We start from the raw sequence: 20,489 nt of genomic DNA, 5'->3' as shown, positions 1-20,489 counted from the left end.
CAAGCTGTCTGCTTTGGTGTGCGGACGTCAGCGTAGGACTACAATGCGACTTGCAGCACACCAGCGCCCTCAAATTATCCCTCACGAGTCTGCGGAACGAGACAGGACACTGGATTGCTGAGGTAAAACGTCTTTCGTCAATGTTTTATAATTTTCATAACATTCATAATGATGTGAAAGGTGCTAGTTTTTCCTATGATAATTCAAGCAGTAATGTATAGCAGTCAGACAGTGTAGGGGAGAGATGGCCAAAACAAGATACTTAGCGCGAAATAGCTAATATCTTCGAGATCACTGAGAGGAATAAGAAACAATTATTGTTTATGAGTTCCTTAAGGAATGTGAGTAGCTTAATATCAAAGACGGACATCCATAGTTTTGATCTAGAGGCAATTTTTTAATTCACAGTGTTCTTTGTAATATTTAACACAATTTATTTTATAAATATAATGTTAGAGTTTGCATATGGTTTCACTATAACTGGAAAGAGCATGAAAAATTGCATAAAAAACCACAGCTATCTAAATTTCGAATGAGATCAGATGTCCGTCTTTGATAGCAAGCTACTCATGTATTGTAATAAGTAATTTGGAAATGTGCTCTGTAACACAATGCTTAAGAGAAAATAATGTTTAATGAAAGTTGTGCAAGTGTCCTGTTCTGTCAAACTGCTTTGATAGAAAGAGATAGTTAAATAAATCAATTCAAATTGTTGTAATATTAATAAATAAGTCACAAAAATTACACACAAAATATGAGTATGAACAAAATGAATTATTTCTATGTCAACTTGTACATTATATTGCTGTCAATTTATTATAAACATTTTAATTATTCAAAAATTTCATGAATTCATCACAATCTTCTGGATCAACGCCACTACACTCCTCATGAGTCCACTCTTGGCAATGGGCACACCGGATTCACCTCTTCCGAATTTGAATCTGAATAAAGGTCGTTGCAATAAATACATGCCTCATCTTTGTCCTCGTTTTCCTCCTCCTCAGAACTGTTTAAGGGATCAGTAGACCAAATTCTTCTTGAATTGCTTTTGGGCTTTTTGTTTTCCATATAAAACTTATTGCCACACTTAGACCTACTGTCGAATTCTTAGAGTTTAATTTCTTTACCATTTTTCTTGCCCTTGTTTCCATAGCTATAGTCCACGTCACCGTTTTTGGCGTGTGAAATAAGTAATGGGAACGTTAAGTGCTTGTGCCCTGCCTTTAGCGTAGTCAGTCTGACAACTGCGTTTCAACAAATGGCTGATGTGACATGTATATGAAGTGGTACCATTCTCAGCTGCATTAGCAACATGCTCACAAAGCGGGCACTGTACTCTAGGACGCACGCCAAAAACGCTGGCGCCAGCTGTACTACAAGCTAATTCTCGTTAGGTGAAGTGTTCAATATTGTTGCCTTGCCTCGTCTTCTATCATTATTTGTTGGTCCTACCTTATAGGTCTACCAAGCTTGGGACATTTTCATAATAACAAGACACTATACCGTTTTGGCCAACCGCGCGATATCTCATTTTGTCAGACCACGCGTTAAAATTTAAAATATGAAGCACCGATAGTTGCGAAGAAAGATATCGAATTTAACTGAACTATTATTGAAGACTAATAACTAGACTTCGTGGAATTGCCACGAGAATCGCAAGGTTTACTGCGCACGTGGTATAGACTATATGAGAAAGGGGCGTGCAACGAATGGAGTATGCCTCTGATGTAAACACTGAGCAGTATACTGCGGTTACAATAAAACCTGTATCCTGCATTCAAGAAATATAATGAATGTTCATTGAAGTAGAAAATGTCTAAACATGTAAATACACGATTATTTTATAGTCAGATATATAAACTCTTAAAATTTAATGTAAGATATTCACATCATTCTTGAATATGTACATTGCAGTGAAGAGTTACGTACATTTTGAGCGACTGCAAAGTAATCTCCTCCGATGGTCACTTAAACAGTTTTTATATTGGGAAATGTACGTTCAACATCACACGATGTAATACGTGCATATTTGAAGAACAGAAAGTCACAAATTTTTAGTACACCAACTTCAGACGTTTTGTCGTGACCTGATACCACATCATTTATAATACGAAGTTGTGAATAGGCAGAATTTTTAGCAATAATGTTTCTCAACTTAGATTTAACTTTTTCTGAAATTAGTGAATTGTTATTTTGGATAACGGTTTGTGATACTTTATCCACTATATTAAGGGCTTTTGAGAGTTGTAGTTTAGGCGATTCTAACAGGGTGATGCTTTTGCACACGATTTTAAAATTAGTCAGTGAACACAATATCTTCCAATATTCAGAAGGCAATGATTTTATAGCTGCAACAGCGGAACTGTCTGTGCTATCCAATGCATCAATTACCTCCATTATTTTACTGTAATGTTCTGCATAATTCTTGTCTGCACTGAACAAATGTTAAGCTTTGACTATTCCAACCACAGTAATGCAAAAGCAAGTGCTTACATAGGTATACATTAGCTGTAGCTGCTCTATCTATTTGGACCGGTCACAACTCTTAACATGAACTGCTTATACTACGAGACCGGGAGGTCGCTCACCTCCTCTATAGGCACCGTGCAAGCTCCTCTGGCGGCGACTGTTGTTACTAACTGCAGGACAGCAGCGATAGAGTTATGCTTGAAACGTATGAATGTACTTTAACGTCTAAGGTTAAATGATTAGAAATATGGATAATCCTAAAAAGCGGAAAGGTAACACAAATTGCTGTGTTCTTTGGTCCAGTAATTTTTATAGGAATATTCATTCGCAAAACAGAAAATTGAAGCGGAACAATGTTAATTGTGGATCCAAGCAGTAGTCTACGCAGACGAAAGTAAGTAGGCTACACTGCTTGTAAATAGTCATAGTTTTATTATATACTAATGTAAAAATAGAATCTATACATTATATTATGTTTATAAATAATCATTAAGTCAACAATGACGGGAATTTATAATTTAAATTTCAATGCTGTATGTGCTATTATATTAAAAAAACATAGTACATAATTACCGAGTTCTTTACATATATATTATGTATAATATTAGAAACAATAATATATATTTATTTTTAAATGTATTCATATCGATATTTAATTCTTGACTTCAACCAACACCCACAACAAGAATTTGCAGTATTCATTTTATTGGGAACGAGATCAGGACACTTCCAAAACCAGCATATCGTTCCCAGTATATTTTTCCACAAGATTACAAGAAAAAGTTGCTTCATCTCAACTAGCGTAGAAAAGATATGAAAGAGACGCAAACAGAAGAAGAAAAGATGAACATTTAAGTATTACGGAAGGTGAATGCTCAACAAGTGTTATTTCGAAAAATGAAGTAGTCAGCCGTAGGAAGGAGTAAATGAAACCATTCACAATTGAATTGTGAGAATTCTCTACTCAAGTGCCTATTCCATTACATCCCGAACTGAAGTCACATAAGAAAAATGTTATGACAAGAGTTCAGGAACAGATGATATGTTTAATGAAATGCAAGGTTTCCAAGATTATTCTTCAAAAAGAGATGAGACAGATCTACCAGACTTAATGGGAGTGACATTTGTGGTTTTGAATATATTGTTAAAATTGCTGCCAATTGAAACACAATCATATAGTAAGATTAGTGAAGAAAATAGTCTACTCATATTTTCACATTAAAATGAAAACTGGATTGCCGTATTCTATGACGGTGTTGTTCGGAGGTCATCTTACAACTGTAATTATGATGTATTTTTACCACCACTTTAATGCCACGTAACGTGGAACAAATGGTGGCCTTCAAATCTAAATGCTACGGTGGCAGATCGAGTGACACATTCATAACAGCTGACTGCGGATTATTTACTCTATTAGAAGGTGGTATTGAAGTCAGGTTTTCCCGGAATAAAAACAAACCTCGCCGATAAAGTGATCATTGTTGTTACTTCACCGTATCTGCATGATAACAGATTAACAGCTGAAGAAGTCGAAACTACTCGGCAGTTTCGAGCATCGTTAAATAAAACATAACATAAAAATGACTACTTTTAGAAAACACATTATAATACGTAATTTGTAGAGATATTATACACATACAAATATTACACACGTCATGACATCATACATATATCATTGTTTTCGTAATACGACTATTCCTTCTTCATTCAATGGTCTGAAATATGATTTAAATGCCGAAGGACTACACTGATATTTCAGGAACTCTGTAGTTACATTTTTACACTCCTCTAGTAGTAGGGCCTACTGAACTTTCGACTGCGTCTATTAAATAATTAAAAACTGTAGAATTCTGGGTTTGCAGTGAAAGACCTGGTCAGAACACTATGAATGAACGAACCTATTCTTACTAATATTACAGCTTTTTTATCGGCAGAAAGCTGCATGTAATTTCTGTATCACACATGACTAGTGAATGAATGCTAGCCTGTAGTTAATTACGAATTGAGACACTGCGCGGCGCCACCAGTACGATTTCCAGACCCATGCACGGTGCCTATATACCGTACATCGGCAACCTGATAGCATGCTGCGGCGTGTGGCAATTCAACGAAGTGTACTAATAACTATAGACTTATTTCAAATATTTACCTACTGACTCTTGAAGTTCAATGCCTCCTTATGAAACCTTAAAGTGAAGGACATATTTTAGGAACCACGACGCTTTCTAAATTCTGATTCTCACAGTTCACACACGAGGGAATTCTCACCGATAATGACTACATTGAAAAGCTGCCTATGGGAAGGGAATGCATACCTCATTTGAGAGGTGGTAACATTTTCCTACGAAATAAATATATCCCCTTTTGCCGTACCATCTTGTTTTAGCCAACTCTCCCCTAATTGCTTGCACGAAAGTGTTTTCTTGTTAATCTGAAAGCACTCTATGAAAACAATTGGAATTTAATGTGATAATTTAAATATTAACAACCCATTTTTTAATAAAACGTGATGTGCTTTGTCTGTGTGTAGATGCAGCTGGGACATGACGCAGGAGATAGGAGTTTAGGACCTTGGGAAGTAGACATCGATCACACAACAGCGAAGTGTGAGGGCTCGGAATCGATTCTCATATTGGCCAAAGTAACAGGTAGGATAATTTTTTCAAAGGAATTTTTAAAACACAGTTTAACTATTTAAAATTACATCATAGGATGGTAATTTCATAAGTCATGGCAACTATGTTATATCTTCCGAATAAACGAAAAAGTTTCTAGTTCAGTATATACTACCTTTGAAAACCTGTTGTACACTGTACGGGATCCCAACGCCAGATTGCGTTTGTGTGCATTTGTGGCTACAATCGTGCCCAAACCTGACGTTTTCAGGAGTGCCCGCTTATCGGCGATAGCCAATAGCAGCAGTGCTGCGTTGCTACATATGGGCACGCAGACTAAGTTATGTGATTGAGTAGAAAATATGTTTTTTATTTCATTTTAAGCAGTTTATACAATACAAAAAGCTCCTTGCACAACAGTTATTGTCAAATTGGTCTGAAACTACTCACAGAGATTAATTAAATGTTGTTAAATAAAATTCAATTAGCATTTGTGTCAAATATTAATATTAAGTTCCTTCGGGTTATATTCACATTGCACTTAGATTAAAATATTCTGTGATTATAAATTCATTAAATAAAATAAAAATATTGTGACTCTCTGTTTAGAGCAGCCGTGGCGAAAAGGCCATGGTGCGCACTGTGTAAGCTGCAACGTGCATAGCACCTATGGAGGGAGGCGGACAACCTAAGGGGAAGTTAATGTTTAGGACGTGTAACGAAGAAAGAAATGAACAAGAAAACATAGGACACATTATCACAACCTAAAATTAACTGTCTTCAGAATGTCTCTGCGACAAAGTTTCAAAATCAGGAATTATGTCACTTACTGCCAATCGTAGTTGATCACGAAGGTATTTGTCTGTCAGTCATGATCTAAATTTGATTTTTACTATTTTCATTGTTGAAAATAATTTTTCACAAACGTAAGTTACAGCAAACATGGCTTCAACAGAGCAAGCGAAAGAACGAAGCTTCAAATATGAATTTTTTTCCAAAGATTTGAAAAGTTCAATATCTGTCAAGTCCTTACATCTAGCTTTCATTTAACGTCACATTGTAGATCTGCGAGTTTAAATTGAAAATCTAACCGCATTATTCGTACATCTGCTGTAAAAGAATCGACGTACAGAGATGATAATAATACTTAACCTTTTAATGTTTCATCAGTAACATGTAGTAACTTATAATGCCGTTTTATGTTATACAACCGTTTTCCTAGTAATATTTGTGAACAAATCATACATTTAATATTTTCATCATATTGTAAGCAAAAGAATGCATCCTCCCATCCTACTTGAAACTTTCGTTTTTATAGAGGTACATGGTTTCGAGAGAGATATTGCGACGATACGCCACTCGCAGGTCCGAGACAAATACAAATAGAACGGAGTTTGACTCCAGTGAGTGAGAGGGTGGGGGTTGTAGGTAGGAAGCGAGAGAAATGCACTGCGAGCCACAATGTGCTCGTGAGTCGCATTTTCGCCGCGGCTGGTCTAGAGTGAGCTCAAAAAACTAATTGATTACACAATATTGTAAATTAGCTTACATTTCTTGTTAAATTATTATTAACTTATATTTTAATAGTTCTACTGCGTGATCAGTTCAAAGTGTGTCATGCATGGCTCGCTGTATGCCGTCATGTGGCTAGCCGATGAGCCTAGAGAATTCAATCTTCCTACACTTCCGCAAAGGCGTATTACCTATGTGCCAGAGAAGTTGCCTAGTAAGTACGGCGTTCATTCTGAAGCGTATGTACCGATACGTACGGTAACACCGGTAGTGGCAGAAATGTGAACTGTTTGGAAACATGTACTGAGGTGAGTTTTTTTTCTTACTGTCGGGATATGGCGAGAGGGTTAAGACGGTTACTTACGTATTTGTTGACATTAACTTGGACGGTCAAACATGGACACGAAGCATTTGATTTGTGTTGTGGAATGTTGCCGTACGCAACCGATGATAACAAATACCCTGCGTACGACTTGCCCGCGCAAAACACAGTTCGAAAGAGGTTATGGTAGCACACAGACCGTACAGACCGCCATCTGTTGCTACGACGTTCAAGTTATACCGTACACGTTCTCAAGTTCAGATTGAAGAACGCCTTGAATAATAGGCAACTGCTCTGACATAAAAGCTGAAACTCGCTTCAAATCACTGACTCACAAGAGTGACGTCATGACACACTTTGAAATGAACACCCAGTATTGTTCTGTACATTCATATTACTGTACATGTAAATAATTCAGGACATTTAAGGTAATGACCATTTAATGACTATGGACATTTTTGATACTGTGCATTGAAAGATAATGGACATTTTATGACTGTGGACATATATTATACTGGACATTTAATGACTGGGGACATTTTTGATACTGGGCATTAATGATAATGGACATTTCGCAGTGGACTAATTATTGACTGATAATCATCATCCTGAGATCAACTTATAATTTTATGACCAATTATTCATTGGGCTAGGTGGCCCGAGTTCGATTCTCGGTCGGGGCAAGTTACCTGGTTGAGGTTTATTCCGGGGTTTTCCCTCAACCCAATATGAGCAACTTTCGGTGTTGCACCCCGGACTCATTTCACCGGAATTATCACCTTCATCTGATTCAGACGCTAAATAACCTAAGATGTTGATAAAGCGTCGTAAAATAACCTACTAAAATAAAAAAATAAAAAAAATATTCATTGAGAAAAGATGTATGATACAGGGTATCCGGGAAAGACCTGACGAAAAATAAGTAATTATATATCTGAAACTGGTAGATTTATTACTTCAATGTTTTCACAGTTAAAAAGAGAAACTCAATAAGTTTTGTTACCTAGCAGCATGTTACACGCATGCGCATATCATTGCGCTAGGAGAAAACGAGAAAAAGCTCGTTCTGCGAAGCGTATATAGGCAGCCTTTCTGTCAGAGCTTTGAATGCAAGTTGTGCGTGTACCAAGTGAACAGCCGGACAATGTTGACCACAGTAGAAAAAGCAGAATGCGTTTTATGACTGACTGAATTTAAGTCAGTCAAACGTCGTTTCCAAACGAACAAGAGCTCGCAGTAACAGGTAACACATACCTGGATATGCTGCGAAATTACGCTGTCCCACAAGAAACCGTGTTTCAGCAGGATGGAGCTCCAAACACTATGCTAACCATGTGCGCGCTTTCCTCGATGACACGTTTCCTGACCGTTGAATTGGAAGAGGCGGACCTACACCATGGCCGTCACGGTCGCCGGACATGACCCACTGGATTTCTTTCTGTGGGGCTTGTGAAGGACGTGACTTACGTGGCCAAATCTACGAAGCAATAGGACTAGTCACACCGGAGATGATTTCGTGTGTGTGGCAGGAGATTGAGTATCGCCTGGACATAGCCCTGGCCCTGGTGATCATATAGAGGTACATTGAAACTTATTGTGTTTTTCTTTGTAAGTGGGAAAACATCACAACAATAAATGCAATATTTTCAGAGATATAGTTATCTATTTTTTGTCATGTCTTTCCCGGACAACCTGTATATTTCGAGTTCAGAACATTTAGACAGGTGCCCAAATTTTACCGTAATCCACTACTTCTTCTATTATTAAAATAGTAGACTTGTCATTATAATAGTTTTAAACCAAACCTCTTACGTACATATTCCATTGAAATCTGTAGGTCTACATTTGTGCAAATACAAATTTATTAATTTTTGGCAACCCTCAATTCTAGTTTTTTTTTTAATTTTATTGGGTTATTTTACGACGCTGTATCAACATCTAGGTTATTTAGCGTCTGAATGAAATGAAGGTGGTAATGCCGGTGTAATGAGTCCGGGGTCCAGCACCGAAAGTTATCCAGCATTTGCTTGTATTGGGTTGAGGGAAAACCCCGGAAAAAACCTCAACCAGTAACTTGCCCCAACCGAGATTCGAACCCGGGCCACCTGGTTTCGCGGCCAGACGCGCTGACCGTTACTCCACAGGTGTGGACTCAATTCTAGTTTTACCTCTCTTTGCACGATAACAGTTTATAAATGATGACAATGATTAATCTGAGAATTTCAACATTTGAAACGTCTAGTGCAAGTAGGGATAACTTCATGTTATTACATTTCTCAGAAGAGACAAGTGTCTCCCTCTTGCACCAAACACATAAACGAGGTAAGTTTCAATCACTTGTAACACGCTCAATTTGCAACAGATATACATCGTTCTTATACACACGTTTAAAGATATCCGACCTACGATTTTATGATCGTGTAAGCGAACTTTCCAACCACGGGGTAATTCAGAACCAAAGATATAACAAATTGACAAACTTTGAAATAGTTCTCCTACTTCTCAATAGGCATTGAATTCTTCACCTGACATAATTAGGAGCATTAAATCCAGACGTTTGAAATGGGCAGGACATGTAGCACATATGGGCGAATCCAGAAATGCATATAGGGTGTTAGTTGTTAGGCCGGAGGGAATAACACCTTTGGGGAGGCCGAGATGTAGATGGGAGGATAATATTAAAATGGATTTGAGGGAGGTGGGATATGATGATAGAGACTGGTTTAATCTTGCTCAGGATAGGGACCGATGGCGAGCTTATGTGAGAGCGGAAATGAACCTCCGGGTTCCTTAAAAGCCATAAGTAAATAAGTTCTCAATAGATAGCACCATTATTGGGACAGTTAAAAAAGTGTCGGAGAAAGTGATTATGCAGATTAAGCATAAATTATTATCACAATTGACATTTCAGCGGTTTCCAGCTAAACTCTGTGTTGTTTTACAATCAGCTGAGTGGGATGAAAAGTTGAATTCCATAATGCGGGAATATTTATCTACAGTTGGCGACAGTGAGTATTATCTTTGCCATCTATTCATAGAAACAATAACTAAAGAATCCACATTTACACCAACAAATTATCGATCACAATTGATTAGTCGGATCAGATATCTTTGAACGTCAGTGTACCAAACATGCCACTAATTTTTGTCTATATGGTATAGACAGAAGAAATGACATTTTGTGAATTTTGGACCTATCTCCATCCTCCGCCAATCTCTTCATTTTGTAACTTTATTGTATAATATAATGTCATTTTTCAGAAATGAAAAGAAAAAGATGATTTCATTGAAATTCTGTACTGTCACAATACTATATTTTTATAATTATTTTGTATGTATGTATGTATTTATTTACACTGCAAGTGGGCAAGCACCCGGTGGCAGTGATATACACAATATAAACAATATAAAATAAAATGATAAACAGTACACAATAAAATTTACAATACACAATACAATAAGAATATACAACACAATTTAACACAATAATTACAATTAATAATAAAACATAAATAAAATACCTAATTTTACAATACAACCTACATATGTATAGGCCCTACATAAGTTTCAATAGTCTTTCACTTTCCTCTCATCTCATTCCCTGTAGTGGCACTATGACGCATTTCACTGACACTTTAGCACACATTTCACTGACAATCTATAACACATTTCACTGACACTCTATAACACATTTCATTGACGCTGTAAATTATCACTGATCGGAACTATTCACTGCACTGTAAAACCATAACTTCACTGACTCACCACGCTTCACTGATACAACAGTTCAAATAAGTCAAATACTTACACCCTTATGCATACTTATAAACAGAACTACATTTAAACTAAACCTTTCTAGTTTAAGGCCCTCTTACACGCTATTTTTTAATAATTTACAATTCAAACCAAGGAAGAAATTCGTCAGGCTAAATAAATACATGTTACCTTAAAAAATTAAATGTTAAATGTCACCTTAATTTTAATTTGCACTTTATACACAACTTTTTAAGTTATTCTAGAATCTCCTTACGGAAGGACAGCCCTCAAAGACCGCTGCAATCATTTATAGTTCTATTTAAAAGTGAGAATTTACCTACATCCGTTTTCTGTTTCCTACATTTGATTTTAAAATCATGATCGTTCCTACCATAGTACGTTGGCTCTTCTCTGAAAATGTCCTGAAATTACACAACTGAGAATAATTATTATATTATTATAATTTATTATTTATATATTGTGCTTCAATTCTTGACATTTTAACACCGAAATGCATGTAAAGTTCTGTATTACTATCCCATTATTTTCTTCCTATAGTGTCATAATTATTGTTCTACTAGGCCATTTTCTTATTTCGCAATGAAACAGCACCTCCTACCACGATGATAACCAGTCCAAAGATCAGAGGGATTCCCACAGCTCCAGGGTACGAACTAGTGCCCGGTATGGGATACTACAAGCTCCACCCGGATGTCAACACTTGGCACGGTGCAATGAAGATCTGTGAAGAGGAGGGTGTTCACCTGGCGGTCATCAACTCCGAGAAAGAGGCGCAGATTTTGAAAACCTTGTGGGACAAAATTCCCCCGGCAAAGATTAAAGGCGGAGTACACAATGACTGGGCCTGGATTGGATTTCACGATCTCTACAAAGAAGGGGAATTCGTCACCATCTTCAGTAAGTGTGCTGACTACCGATTTATGATTTTATTATTATTACTAGCCGTACCCGTGCGCTCCGCTGCACCTGTTAGAAATAAATATAAAGTAATTACATAATTAAAATAGGACGTTTTGATCCAGGGAATATTCGTGTTTGATAGAAGGATAAATCGTTTAATATGTTACTTAATTTAAATTGCATCCAAATAATTAAAATGCGATCATTTTGGTCTAGAGACACTCATTTGGTGCAATGACAATTCCTTTAACGTGTTTCTTAATTGTTATTACATGCAACCATAATTTAATGAAGATTGATATCATTTACATTTAATGTGAATATTTTATTTTACTTGTTATAGGTTTCCATTGAATTATGGTAATAACTTAATTTTAACCCTTGTTTTCTACGTGTTCAGTAAATGGCGCTTGGCTCACTATGGTTCTGAACCCTTCAAATAACTTAAATTATATTATATTATATTATATTATATTATATTATATCATATCACATTATATATTATATTATATTACATTACATTATATCAGAAGTTACTGTAATAACATTATAGCATTATGTCCATCTAGAGAAACTACACTTTCCAATGGCGAAATAATTATACAAATCGGTTAATTAGCTTCCGATATTACTTCATACAAACACAGAAACATTCTCTGTAGCCTATCTTTCATAGCTTTCGATTGTTGCTGTCCAAGGCCCCTTATAGACGAAGTCATTTGTTTTTAATTCATTACACGGCCTTAGATGGCAGTTATTTTAATTTTAAAACTCATTTATCTCATTAAATATCAGTCCTATCAAAATTTTTGAAGGAATAACACTTATCGCAAATTATTTGTAAAGAAACGTTTGTTATGTAACATTTTTCACAAAAATCAATAATAAGCGAGATATTTCGATTTATTTAATTCAGGCCCCCTTATAACCCCCCTTTTAAATAATGTATTTTTAAAGCCATATAGCCTAAAATCTAAGTTACAACGAACTTAATTTATATTCCAATTTTCATCGAAATCCGTTCAGCCATTATCGCGTGAAAAAGTAACAAACATACAGCCAGACAGCCAGACAGACAGACAGACAGACAGACATACAAACAAAAATGTCAAAAAGCGATTTTCGGGATCAGGGTGGTTAATTATATATGTTAGGACCAATTATTTTTGGAAAATCGAAAATTACCAGAAAAATTTCGGCTACAGATTTATTATTAGTATAGATTTCAGTCGTAAGTTAGTGATGAAATAAGAACAGTGGATATCAGTCCCGGTTTCTGTTGTCACTCTTCAGACGAGAGAAAATTCCCACAAAAAAAAAGTTAAATTTTTAAAAGCATGAACAATTTTAAAAATGTGTACTTTAAAATGAAGTATTAATAATGAAGTTTAATTGTTTTACCAAAGAGAGAGAGAGAGAGAGAGAGATAACTCGTCCGGCCTTCATTAAGGATGACCACGAGGATCCGGAAATTAATAGCAAATAAATACAATTAATTAAATATGAATATTGTTATAAAAATAAAATGTAATAATTAAGCACCATTGATTATCAATTATAAAATAAAATCTTAGGAGATGACCATAAAATTATTATACTTATAAATAAAATATTTTATTTAAAATTAGCATATCCTTAATGAAGGCCTTCTGAGTAGTATAAATGAAACTGTATAATCTGCAGGGAATCTTTAAGAATTTGCTATCAATTCACTCACTGCACTGGAACTATGACATATTTCACTGACACTATCCTGCTTTCACTAACACTTCAAAAACATTTCTTCTTCAAATACTTTGCACTACCACTGTAAACTATAGAACTTCACTGACACAAACACACTTCACTGACACAACACATTTCACAGACACAACACATTTCTTCACTGATACAGCACTTCAAATAACAGAACATGAATTACATCCTGATTATTCCGTAGAATTGTACTTACTATATTAACCTCAAATCGCTAGCCTAGACCCCATTACAAACAATTTAGGACGATCACTATAACTCACACCCGTTCACTATAAATCTATTTTTTCTGCCACTGTAACTCTCAGAATTTACTTATAAGCTCACTGCACTTTCACTACAACGCACTACACACCTAATATAAATCACTGGAGATTCACTACACTTGTAAAAGCACAAACTAGTCTGCATAATGTATTACCGTCTATTAGTAAAGTCCTTAAGCCTATTTTTAAATACATTTTTGGTTATTGGTAAAGCCTTTAGTAAGTCTGCAGGTAAAGCATTCCAGTCCCTGATAGTACGATTGAGAAAAGAAAACTTTCCAGTGTCCGTCCTCTGTCTTCTTTCCCTCAATTTATATGAGTGGTCGTTCCTTGAAGAGTAATTTGGCGGCTGCAACCTATTCTTTATTTCTCTCCAGGCAGGCTTATCTCTGTCTGTTTAGTACATTGCGCATAATCGAATTCGCGTTCTTCTGTCCTTGAGTGTGTCCCATTTTAATGCTGAATTATTACGACAACACCTTAGAGCCCGTTTTTGAATCTTTTCCAGTGTCTTAATATGTTCTAATCTGTAAGGATCCCAACATGCAGCACCATATTCCATTACTGGACGAACTAGTGACTTATATGCAATCTCTTTGGATTTATCAGAGCTTTTTCTCAGTACCTTCATAACAATGTGTAACCACAGCTTAGTATATACAGTTGCGAAGCTTGGGATGATTTTTTGCATGTAACTCGCTTAACCTGATCACGAATGCAGGCGTTTCAACCATATAAATTAGTTGGGATGCATAAAGACTAACATATATTTCTCTAAAATGTAGTGTAATTGCATTAATACAATTTAAAACAATGATTATGAGACACTTCAGACATAAATCACTTGCGAGTTAAGATGAAATATTATTTTTGGTGTGAAAATTACGTTGTTCGTATGTGTAATACTTGCCTTTATTTCGATTATATATTGCGAAATTCTTGTACATTCATTTATGCACGATTCAATAATTCTCAGTTGCACCGCACGAATATTTAGATATGTTGAAATTATAGGTTATGTTTACTGTCCCAGTTGCCCCTTTCTGTCTAATTTTAGTGGTCTCCAATGCCCTGCCATTCATATGGAAATATTATAGGTTATGTTTACTATATCTTATATTCCTAAATTCGCAATTATGCATTATAATTAAGCATAATGTCATGTATGATACTCCGCACAATAAGTTTGTCTGTATTTTAATACTACAATTGAGTATTGAATTACTGTATTTATTTACTACCTAAGAGATGAAGTAACAATCGTACATTCACTAATTTCATAGGAGTGGTATGATATATTTTCTGTCTTTATTAAGGAAGGCAGATGTGCTATATTAAATCACAATATAAATTCCATTCAAAAATAGCTTCCATTCTAAACTTAAAATGTTGATGCGAAAAAATTATGTTAACATGTAAAATTCTCTTCACATTACAATAACACAGTTTTGTAATTATTTCTGCAACATAGGCTATTATGCAACAAGAAGTAAAGCGAACTTATGGACACATTACTACTAAATAAAACTTAGCTATGATACGCAATAAAGTTATAATATAGTAATTCACTGAGCTCCATACACTGAAATAGAAAACTGGAACATATATTACGGCCTGGTCTAGATCGAAAAGGCATTGACTGTGCCGTATTTCGCATTGTTGTGAAAAGTTGTGTAAACTGTGAAATGTTCGTTATCGGTTGTAATAATTGTAAATGGCTAAAATACAATAATTTGAATAATAATATGGGACAAGGAGACGTTTGTAGCATTATAAATTCTAAGAAAAAGAGGTCAGAGTTATCCTTCTTCCGAAAGATCCAGGAAGGTGAGTTTATAAAATATAGGGTAAACTCGCCTAATTCCGTGACTCATGTAATTCCGTTATATTGAATATAATGAATATCACTGAATTTTTGTGTACATGACAAATTGTTGGTTGTTTGTTTAATGGATGGCAGCGCTAATCAGCTACCATCTCAAGAAGTTTGGGCTACTGGGAACAAGTGCACTGCTAACAGGAAGTCATTTCTTAGTACGCCATTGCTAAGAAGCTTGGTTTGAGTTGTCCTGGTGTCGTATCCTAAAATAAGTTTAAAAAAACAGGTATGTGCATAATTATAGTTGTGTATGAATATATATTTCTATAGAGATTGCTTTGAAGATTTAGAATGTGTACACAGTTGTCAGTTAACTTATATAATTTAGTCTAGAAACCTTAAGTTGTATGCACAATTTCTTTAGGATTTTTAACATTTGGCTGCCTTACTGTATCACGGAATTAAGTGAACAGAAAATGAAAACTCGTTAAATGAACGTCATAAAGTCTGTACGACTAGTTGTCATCTATATTAATTAATTATATGATATTTATTTATAATTAGATAATTTATATTAAGTAATCGAATATTAACGCCAATTAAAATGAAGAAAATTTTGCATATGATATATAATAATAATAATAATAATAATAATAATAATAATAATAATAATAATAATAACAATGACCATCTTCGCATAGGGATCAGCACTCTGTTCTCTGATCCTCGCGCGGGTTCGATTCTCGGAACTCTCAGAGACATTTTTTAGTCAGGAACTGGTCTCAAGCTTTATCTACCCAGATTCTTAAAGACAACTGAGTATCTGACTCACAGCAAATGGGTGGATCAATTGTGATCTCTTTCTTGATTCAATGCGTCACTTTGTGAAGAACATCCCTCCAAGCAGACCTTTCCTTTTGTTGATGGACTCACATGGAAGTTACGTAGGTCCTGATGTGTTGGCTTTGGCCAGAGAGAACAAGATCGTTCTCTTCACCATGCCCTCTCATAACAGCCATATTCTGCAACCATTAGGTGTCAGTGTTTATCGTCCCTTGAAGCAAGCTTTAGAAACGAGTTGGAGAACTTTCATATGACAAACTCCGATGTTGCACCAACACGATTTGACTTGCAAAAGTTGTTCAGTTTGGCATAGGAGAAGGCAATGACATCAACAAATATCCGTTCAGAGTTTTCTAAAACGGGAGTTTATCCATTCAACCCATCTTCTTTGACAGATGAAGCCCTTACAGCTAGCAAATTAAAAGACATGCCAACTCTTGGAAGTCAACAAACGCAGGGTGACCTTCCAGAAGAAAGAGTTTGCTCAGCTGTCTGTTTCATCACAACAAAATGATTCTGTTCAGTTGCCTGTTTGAAGACGAGAGAAACGACGTCAGACTGTAACAGATTTGTTGAAAACACCCACATATGATCCATCAAAGAAAAAGAGAACGGTTAACCGCAAAATAGATGTCAGAGCCGAGTGCCTTACGCTACCAACCAAACCTCCAGCTGATGCTTCACCGCAGAAATCTACAAAATCTTCTCACATCACGAGCCAGTTCTAACGATGAACATTGGGTTTGAGGAGTTTGTAACGGATCCTATAATGCTGACGTCTGAAAACGAAATAATGAAAATTGCACTGCTTGCTCATTCTGTAGGGAACCATATCATGAGAAGTGTCAAATTGCAGAATCTGATGTTGATGCTTTATGTGTGATAGTTGTGCCACTTCTGATGTTGATCGTGATGATTCAAGTTGATTATATGAATAATGAATAACTTTAATTAGGATAATTACGTTCATGTTAATGTTCAAGGTCACAGTGTAAGATTTTTCTATCTTTATTTTATATACACTGTTGTGTCACGGAATTAAGGTTACAGTGTCACGGAATTAAGTGAAATATCACGGAATTAAATGAAATGTGAGTGATGCTTTTAATTTTTTTTGCTCTCTACGTAAACACAGCTATCAGTTATTACTTCACGGATTGTCATATTACGACGTTTGAACATATGTTTACAGTAATAAACAATATTATTTTGTGTCTTCATATGGAAATAATAGTAATAAAATCTTATTATCACGGAATTAGATGAGTTTACCCTAATAGGACTTTATGAAAATAATATATAAGCCTTATGTATTTCGTATTTCAATAGTGGAAAGAAGGTGTTAATTTTTCAATAGAACACGATATCAAAAGTACAATACATTTTATCGTCTGCTAGGGAGGGAGTCTGTGATGAGCTGATAGTAGCGATCCTGGTGGCTAGCAACTATCTATGGATGCATATTTCAACTGTCTATGTTTGCATATTTAGTAAGTATTGAGCTTCGCAACTGTATATACTAAACTGTGGTGTAACGCCCTCCATGCCTTTCCCGCTGTCAGTAACGTGTTCCTACCAGTACGAAGATCCTCTCAATTATAATGATGATAATGATGTTGATGACACCGACTATGATTATAATGACCACACAGCTATTTATATTTATTTTTATGGTAATAACGAGGAACACAGGGACGGTGGTGGTGGTGGTGGTGGTGGGACTACATAGAAGTCGATGACGGTGATAATAATTACTCATTATAATATAGAATACTAGCCGTACCCGTGCGCTCCGCTGCACCCGTTAGAAATAAATATAAAGTAATTACATAATTAAAATAGAACATTTGATCCAGTGAACATTCGTGTTTGATAGGAGGATAAATCGTTTAATCGATCATTTTTGTCCAGAGCCACTCATTTGGTGCAATGACAATTCCTTTAACAAGTTTCTTAATTTTTATTACATGCAACCATAGTTTAATGAACATTGACATCATTTAGATTTAATGTCTATACTTTATTTTACTTGTTATATGTTTCCATTTAATTATGGTAATAACTTCATTTTAACCCTTGTTTTCTACGTATTCAGTAAATGACGCTTGGCCCACTATGGTTCTGAACCCTTCAAATAACTTAAATTATATTATATAATATTACATTACATATATTAGATTATATTATATTATATTATATTACATTACATTATATCAGAAGTTACTATAATAACATTATAGCATTATGTCCATCTAGAGAAACTACACTTTCCAATGGTGAAATAATAATTAATTATACAAATCGGTTAATTTAGCTTCCGATATTACTTCATACAAATACAGAAATATTATCTTTAGTCTATCTTTCTTAGCTTTCGATTGTTGCTGTCCAAGGCCCCTTATAGACGAAGTCATTTGTTTTTTAATTCATTACACGGCCTTAGATGGCAGTTATTTTAATTTTAAAACTCATTTATCTCATTAAATATCAGTCCTATCAAACTTTTTCAGGGAATAAAAACTTATAGCAAATTATTAAAAAAAACCGTTTGTTATGTAACATTTTTCACAGAAATCAATAATAAGCGAGATATTTCGATTTAATTCAAGTCCCCTTATAACCCCCCTTTTAAATAATGTATTTTGAATGCCATATAACCTAAAATCTAAGTTACAACGAACTTAATTTACATTCCAATTTTCATCGAAATCCGTTCAGCCATTATCGCGTGAAAAGGTAACAAACATACAGACAGACAGACAGACAGACATACAAACAAAAATTTCAAAAAAGCGATTTTCGGTTTCAGGGTGGTTAATTATATATGTTAGGACCAATTATTTTTGGAAAATCGAAAATTACCAGAAAGATTTCGGCTACAGATTTATTATTAGTATAGATAATGATGATGCCAATGATGACTAAACCAAATGTGTGGTTTTTAGATGAAACCCTCCAGGCCGCTGGATACAAAAAGTTTCATCCATCGGAAGGAAGAGGAGGTCGGACTGACAATTGCGTTCTGGTACATAGAGATCTCCAACTTGCAGATTACGTTTGTGATCAAAAGAATCCGTTCTTCTGCGAGAAGGAAATATGAAATGCAACTCATGTTGCACATTTATGCAAAAAGTTCAGTTAACGTAGAATAGTCTATTCATAGGACTTTTCTTTATACAGGAAATTATCCATTCTAACACAGAACTTTCTTCATACAGGAAATTATGGATTGTAAACTAAAAATACTCGTATATAATGCAAAGCATTTCGTCAAGTACACACAAATTAAGAATACAATAATATATCTAATTTTCGAAATGATATATTATAAAGTACAGAAAAGGAAAATGCTGATAGGAAAATTACAATTACGCTCCTTGTCAGGTACATCATCATATACCGTAGAAGTGGGTAAAATCAATAAGTGAGTGTAAAATCGATCATTTGCGACTTTTGTTGAAAATTATATATTTTCTCAGTTACTTGTTAAAATTTTGTTATGCTGACTTCATTGCCTTATATTGTAAATATAAGCGAGAGGGACAACAAAAAGCCTGCGAATGCCAACAACGGGAACACGGTGTAATTACCGTTGAAGTGAAAATTGTTATTTTCAACTTTTTCTCTTAAGTGAAAACAAAGTCTTACAAACTCTAAATTATAGTCAGCAGTGAAAGGAGACAGGAAGTATACGTAAGTACTTTTCGTTGAGACTGTATCCTGAAATAATAGTTTTGCAGTTCGTAAATGTTAGTATTGAAACTTATTATTTTAAGAAAACTTGTACCTTTTGTCAAAGATCAGTGCATGAGAAACTGAAAATGGCATCGTCAGTTATGTATATAAAAAAGAAGCATCATATCACAATCAATAATTTCATTACTAGTATAGAATTGTCTTACAATTAGCCATTTATGTATAACTCGTTTAAAAATTCTATATGGCAGATTTCTGATACAGGTAACTTATTAAAAATTTTAATTCCATTAATAAAACATGTATTGAAATTTGAGTTGAGACTACAATATGGTATTGACTGTATTTGTGACTATTTTGGTTTGTAATCCTTGATAAGTACCTACTCGTACAATATCTCGTCATCATTGAATTATTGTTATTTTATAATCAAGTAAATTATTATGAATATAAATTCAAGATGTGTGTACGATTATGCACTGTTAAGTTTAGTTTGAGTAAATAAAGGTGTA

General features: G+C 34.9%; 2 protein-coding genes across 2 annotated transcripts in view; one reads left to right on the top strand and one right to left on the bottom strand.

The window, feature by feature from the left end:
• LOC138702749 (hemolymph lipopolysaccharide-binding protein-like) overlaps positions 1-19,710 on the top strand; it is a 19,732-nt gene extending 22 nt beyond the window's left edge. The window contains exons 1-4 of the mRNA XM_069830047.1: positions 1-122; positions 5,003-5,120; positions 11,287-11,595; positions 19,227-19,710. The exon at positions 1-122 is cut by the window's left edge and continues 22 nt beyond it. Of these exons, the coding sequence (XP_069686148.1) occupies positions 1-122; positions 5,003-5,120; positions 11,287-11,595; positions 19,227-19,381 (704 nt within the window). The 3' untranslated portion in view covers positions 19,382-19,710. The remainder of the gene's footprint in view (positions 123-5,002; positions 5,121-11,286; positions 11,596-19,226) is intronic.
• Positions 1-20,489, bottom strand: part of LOC138702810 (uncharacterized) — a 469,705-nt gene that overhangs the window by 115,489 nt on the left and 333,727 nt on the right. The window lies entirely within an intron of this gene.

This window comes from Periplaneta americana, chromosome 7, assembly GCF_040183065.1.
Source record: "Periplaneta americana isolate PAMFEO1 chromosome 7, P.americana_PAMFEO1_priV1, whole genome shotgun sequence".
In the NCBI taxonomy this organism is placed as follows: Eukaryota; Metazoa; Arthropoda; class Insecta; order Blattodea; family Blattidae; genus Periplaneta; species Periplaneta americana.
This window is presented reverse-complemented; position numbering and strand designations above follow the sequence as displayed.